General features: G+C 36.0%; 1 protein-coding gene across 2 annotated transcripts in view; it reads right to left on the reverse strand.

Moving 5' to 3' along the window:
• Nucleotides 1–3,263: 3,263 nt before the first annotated feature.
• The window catches only part of LOC107677286 (vimentin-like), a 10,333-nt gene continuing 6,715 nt past the window's right edge, over nt 3,264–6,881 (reverse strand). For both annotated transcript variants that reach the window (XM_016472135.1, XM_016472136.1), the window contains exons 5-9: nt 6,089–6,214; nt 5,440–5,660; nt 4,363–4,406; nt 3,803–3,885; nt 3,264–3,718 (exon numbers count right to left, since the gene is read on the reverse strand). In XM_016472135.1, coding sequence (XP_016327621.1) covers nt 3,680–3,718; nt 3,803–3,885; nt 4,363–4,406; nt 5,440–5,660; nt 6,089–6,214 — 513 coding nt within the window. In that variant the 3' untranslated portion in view covers nt 3,264–3,679. The remainder of the gene's footprint in view (nt 3,719–3,802; nt 3,886–4,362; nt 4,407–5,439; nt 5,661–6,088; nt 6,215–6,881) is intronic.

Consider the following 6,881-nt stretch of genomic DNA (forward strand, 5'->3'; position numbering starts at 1 on the left):
CCTTTGTTCTTGATGCTCCGCTGTCGCCTTCTGGGCTTTTCAGCAGCTCCACTGAGGCAGGGGTCAAGAAGTTCAGGGAGGCTAAGGTACAGTCCACTGCCTTTAGGAAGCTAATTCTCCTCTGTCCCAAGTCTTCCTCTAAAACCTCTGAGGGGGCTGGTCCGTCTCGATCTGAGGATCATAGGCAGGATCAGAAGAGTAACGTGACCACTCGTGCCCCTCCTCCCTCTAGGAGTCGGTCGAGCGCTAAGAGGAAGAGAGCGGATCTCTGGAAAGTGTTGGATGAGAAGCGTTCCAGTTCTAAAACACGCTCTGATTCTAACACTTCTTGATGCCCACCCCCCAGAATGCTTTTAGACCGCTGCTTACATCGGGCTCTGAGGTTGGACTAATGTTGTTCTTATATGTTTTGCTTTTTTTGACGAACCATTGACTGAAAGTCCGGTCTCTCCCTTGTGATGTAGGTTTTTTTCAAGTACTCTCAGCGGTCAGGCTGCCCCCCTTATTAGGGTTTCTAACCTTTCTAGCCGTCTCCCCTGTTAGGGTTTTAAATAGGTGGTCTACTTCCCTTATCCCTTAAGCTTAGTCAGGTAGTAGGGGTGGGGTGCCCCCCCTCCCCCACAGGGTTTTTAAGTGGGCGGTCTTCCTCAGCCCTGCATGCTCTTTTGGCTCATTGTAACAGCCTTCTGAGGATAGCTGTGTTCTTAGTTTGGTTAATGGGATGTCCCTCCTGATTGGCTGTATTGCATCTGAATGCAATATTTTTGTGAGAGAACGTAAATGTTCTGCGAGCGAATGCGAAGTTTCTCGAGGGAACGCAGTACTCGTGCAAGATAATTTTTCCTCCCAAACTCATATTTTTCCCATCCTATAGGCAGGGTTACCAGGTTTTCACAAGAAAACCCGCCCAAACACTACTCAAAACTAGCCCAATCGCGTTTCGAGGGGGTCTCCAGTTAAAAAACGCATTCCGGGGGGTAGGGGTTCCCCTGCTAAAATTCGCATTCCAGGGGATAAATTATTATATTTGTTGGTTTGAAAAAAGCTAAATTCTCTGTTTTGACAGAAATCTCTAGAGACCATCCCAGTGCTGTCTCTCCTGTGTATCTCTCATGATTCTCCCATATCCCTGCTGATGACACAGATTGCCCTTCACAGTGTTTCTGGAGGAAGTAATGAAATCTGTAATGGAACAGCAGGGGTGTGGACCATTTTGGATGCCTGAGATGAGTCCCTGCAGCTGCTAGACCTGCAATTACTGAATCAGAACAACACAAGTCAGGCACTTCCATGCTGTAGTTTGTTAAAGTCCGTGTGAACTTTATTTCAGAATATTTTGATGTATTTCCAACTGAAATGGAATATTGAATAGAGGGCGCTATTTTAGCACTCCTCCTCTCCATCTTTTACTCGCAGCAAACTAACGGTTGGAGAGTTTTTTTTTTTATTCAAGATATCTTTTTTTTACTCGTTTTTTTTATTTTTTTTTTTTATTACAAAACTTGTAGAAACATACAGAAACAGGGAAGCGAGACATGAATATATTCCAACAAGAAGCAATTATAAAAATTAAAACAGAAAACAAATATGCTGTATTTGCATGTCAAATTAATTATTAGGCCTACGGTTGGAGGGGTTTGGTAAAAGATATTCTGCCCAAGCGGTCAAACTGACGTCACCAGTGAAGGAATACCATTCCAGAGCGGAACAAATGATCAGATTTTGTTTAAAGATTGCCAAGACAAACAATCTTTTTTTCAGTGGATTAACTGGATTAATTGTTCACCTCAAGACTAGCAATGGATATTTAAACACAGTTTAAGGGCTGAGTCGTCCACATCATGTTCAAGTTTTATGGTAAGAGACACACACAGCCACTAAATACATTTGCAGTTTAATGAAAAATGAACTTAATTTAATTTTAATTTAATTTGGACAGTATTAGTGGTTAAATGATGGTGCTATTCGGGCACATCAGACCCTGTGTGTTCATGATTGTAATCAAGCATGGATAATTTCTTCCTGTTTGCTAAGTGCTTCTGTTTACTGCTTCTGCTTCTGGCTTATTTTTCTATTTACAATCAAATAAACATGTAACTCATCAGTAGAGATCACTAAATATATTTTTATACATTCTCCACCCATGTGCAGTTGAAACCAATGTCCACTAGAGAGCAGACAAGTAAAAGTTTTGGACCATAGAAATGGAACTAAATGCAGAACTGTTCCATTTACATGCTAATGACTTCACTCTGCAATGTAAACAACATTTTTAATTGCCTTAACCCTGTAACGGTCATATAATTAGGTATAAAATAATTAGGAATAGAATAAGTATAATTGAATTAAAATATAAAGTATATCAATTTTAACTAGATACATGGTGTACACCTGATAGAATGTCTGGATTTCCTCAGTATATAATCGGATTTATTTAATGATAGTTATTAAAATATGAATAAGGTAACAGAAACATTTTGTTTACAGGGCAATAACATTGAGATTAATATTTTAGTTTGGCTAATTGTTCAATTTGATATAAACTGATTCATTAGAATTGTAATATTTTTTGGATTTAGCCTGAGTTTTGTACAGTAGAAGGTTATTATAGTTAACAAAAAACATAATATTTAAAAATGACAAAAACACAACAAAATTATTAAAATTCTAAAATTAAAAACAAAATATACAAATAAAAAATAATTTAACATTAATAAAAGTATAATCTATGATCTCAATACTAAAATAACACTGGTACAAGGGTGTTTTAAGATATTGGTTCAATTTCAACAGAGTTGGTTTAATATCTTAATCTTGCATAGAATCAGTGCCAATATGCCTGGTCTTTGCCCTTTGCTTTCACCCTCAGGAGGAAAAAATAGATTTGGGATTAAGTCTTAGTTATGAAGGTACTTAAAATCACAAAAGTGTAAAAAAAAATAAATAAAAACATGTGGAGGTCTTGAAACGGGGGATTGATTGGCAGCTATTTAAGCATGCAGAGAAGTAATCACTAAACATGATGAGATGATGATCTCATTAGAGCTCACCCATTAGCGTTCAAGAAATTACCTTTAATCAAATCATAGAAATGTTCTCGTGTTGCTCATTGCCCGGATAGATCCTGCTAATCTGTTTATTTTTATGACGTACTGCGCAACAGCTAGAAAAGCATTTGAAAAATGCCCCTCAGATGTTTAGCTCATTTTGCATGGTAATAAGAAATTAATGACAAATGCTGTTCATGAAATAAAGGAATCTGCTTATTCTTTAAAAGGTTTATTGAATTTGTGGAAATTTGTAGACTTTTTTGTGCAAGAGACACAAGTTCATCAAGTTTTTGGTAATTTGCAATAATTTTACAAAACAGAAAAAGGTGTAGCAGTATTGCTGTGGTCTTCAACAGTGTAAAATACAGACATCGTGGTAAACATAAACCTGGATAAAGCTGGTTTACTCAGTGGCCTACGTTATCTTTTCAGGTCTAATACAGCTCTATCAACAGTCTCTAATGTGGCGAGAGAGCTCTAATGTGGCAATGCAAAAAAGGCACTTTAAAGCTGTTTTTCTTTTTTTCTCTCAACAGAAACAACAAAAGAAACTTCATTCCTCCTCGTTCTACTCCAGCGTGGATCTTCAGCTCTCTAGTGCGCCTACTGGTCACAGGTTCACGTGCAACTCATTCCAGATCATCATTTTGGGTGGACTCGTTAATTATCTGTGGTGGATGAAAGGTCAAAAGGTCATAATTTTCATCTAAAAACTTATGTTAAGTTATGTAAAGACTTTTCATGCCACTCACATGTCCATCTCTGGTCTCGATGGTCTTTATCACCACTTTCTTTGATAGGCTGTCCATCGCAGGTCTGGTTTCCTTCATGGACTCTGCAGTCAAAATATGAATCAAACATAGTCATTTCATCATGAAAGTGTGGTTTTGAGACGGAGAGAAACCTCTAATTGTAAGTAGTTTTTGACCAGTGGTTTTGAACCGTTTTTTTTTTTTTTTACGTTTTTTAAACCAAAATATTGTTACTAAACTGCATAGATCCAAATATGTACAAAGCTATCAAAATGGGCTTAATTGGAAAACTCAAAATGTTGGTTACTGAATGCATCTTGAATTTCAATGGTTTCATGCAAAAACCATATCTATTCCCTCCGCAAGTAAACATGTATTTGATTTGATTTAATTGGATGCTATTTTAACACAAAATATGGGACATGGGAAACATTTTCTTCTCCATTTTAAAAATTGATACGCCTATCTATTTTACTATCATAATTATTCATCAATACATGGTTGTAGTTGTAATACATTATTTGCATTCAGCCTTGAGGATGAACTAAAATATACTGTACCTCGTAGGGATAATGATGAGAGGTTGGGAAATGGTGTGGTGATCCTAGAAAGAAAAAAAAGAGAGAAATAATGCATAAAACCCAATATCAAGTCAAAAATATATTTATGATTATAAATATATAACATATTAATGATAAAGTTGACTATAACTAAATCTATTAAAAACATGTTTTGATAGTTGAAAAAAAGCTGAAATAAAATAAAATAAAATTTAATTTAATTAAATTCATTAATTTTCATAATTTATGTATAAATGTATAAATCATAATACATTAAAAATTAATATATTAATTCATTTAAATTATTAAAGGGGTCCTATTATGCTTTTTCACTTTTTCAACTTTAGTTAGTCTGTAATGTTGCTCTTTGAGCATAAAAAAGATCTGCAGCTCAAATTGATTTGATTTTGACGCAATATTTACACTGAATCTGGCAGGCGGCTATGGTAAGGGGTATGACATTTCCCGACCAGGCGCCTAGTGCTGCCAATCACAGCACACACTGGCCCAGCTGACCAATCACAGCACACACTGGCCGAGCTGACCAATCACAGCACATTTCGTATTTCAGAAGGACGGGCCTTCATTTGATACAGGAACTATTCGAGCCGTTCATGCCAGACTGGGGAGAGAGGTGTTGTAATAATGTAAAATATGTGAAAAATAATGTGTTTTTTGAACAACCTAGTATGAGAGCCTGTTCTAGTACACCCCCAAAACAAAATCAAGACTTTGTAAAAGAGCATAATAGGACCCCTTTAAATTAAAACAATTACACTAAAAAAAAATAAAACAACAACATTTTTTAAATTGAACAACTAAAATTTAAATGAAAACTGAATATTGAAAAATTAAAGCTAATTTACAATATAAATAAAAAATATAATGTTACATACTAAATAACATTGATAGTTAATAGCATATTTCTACAATTACATCAGTAACCAAAAACTGTTACTTTTTCATGATGCTGCATTTTTTCCACTAGGTGTCATTATAAGTCCATGCTGAATGCACGTTTAAAGAAAAGATAAGAATCCCAAAACAGAAAATATATTTGCAAAAGCAAAAGTTCACCTGCTTTCTTCGCCTTCCAGGAGCTTCCTGTAGGTGGCGATCTCAATATCCAGGGCCATTTTAACATTCAGCAGATCCTGGTATTCACGTAGATGGCACGCCATCTCATCCTTCATGTTGCGGATGTCGTCCTCTAGATGAGCGATGGTGTCCTGGTACCCGGATGCCTCGATGGAAAAGTTATCTTCCATCTCTCTCATCTGACGCTCCAGGGACTCATTCTGAAATGATGGATCCGATCATTTGTAATTTAAGCAGCCATAATATAAAGCACTTTAATAAATGCTAATCAGGGTTATTAAAGTTAACTAAAACCAATAAATAATAATAATAATAAAATAAATATGTTACTTGTAATAAAATCTGTGTTAACTGAAATAAAAAATAAAATATTAAAATAAATTACAATTTTAAATATTAAACATTTTAGTACATCACATTTAACTTGATGTACTAAAATAACTAAAACTAAAACTGAAATAAAAATAAAAACTATATAGACATATTTAAAAAAAAAAATACTAAAATTAAATGTGAATAAAAATGTTTTAAAAGATAAATAATTTAAAATATTAATAAAAACTATAATAGTATTGCAATGATACAATAAAATAACACTGAAGCTAATATAATTTTCTCCAGTACTTACAGTTCCCTTAAGACCCTCTAAGTCGCAGGTGAGAGATTGAAGCTGGCGGCGATAGTCATTGGCCTCCTGCTTGGCCAGACGGATCGCTTCATTGTTACGGGCAGCAGCTTCTGACAGGTCAGCAAACTACAAAAAAAGAGAAAGTGTTAGATAAAGAGAAAGTGCCATCTGCCTCTCTGGCTTTTGTTTTCTGTTGACTGTGCTAGTTTCATGTTTGAAGATCTAGGTTAATAGATCAATCGGTCCATTAGGATGATCAATACCATGACAGAGGAGCAGATGGCCTCTATGTCGACCATCTGCCATGTCTTAAATGGTCAGTTCACCCAAAAATGAAAATTAGGCTGCGTTGTACTCACCCCCGAGGCATCCTAGGTGTATATGACTTTCTTCTTTCAGACGAATCCAGTCGGAGTTATATTAAAAATGGTCTTTGATCTTTCAAGCTCTGTCATTGCAGTCAGCGGGTGTTGCAGTGCATCAGTCCAAAAGTAGTTCATTAAAAAGCGCCCATGCATTAAAAAAAGTGTCTCACATGGCTCCGAGGGGTGAACAAAGGCCTCCTGTAGCGAATCGATGCATTTTTGTAAGAAAAATATCCATATTCAAAATGTAATAATCACTTTAATCTAGCTTGCGCCAGCAGTTGTACACAGAAGCAGTTCCGGGAGCATGACGTATGAGGTCAGCTTTGCGCATGCGCCGTTCGGAAGTGACGCACGCGGAAACGCAGCGGAGAGATCAAAACAAAACAACCGTCAATAATTAGAAGTACAAAACGAGGATTTGTAAA

The sequence above is a fragment of the Sinocyclocheilus anshuiensis genome, unplaced genomic scaffold (assembly GCF_001515605.1).
Source record: "Sinocyclocheilus anshuiensis isolate Anshui unplaced genomic scaffold, SAMN03320099.WGS_v1.1 scaffold392, whole genome shotgun sequence".
Classification (NCBI taxonomy): Eukaryota; Metazoa; Chordata; class Actinopteri; order Cypriniformes; family Cyprinidae; genus Sinocyclocheilus; species Sinocyclocheilus anshuiensis.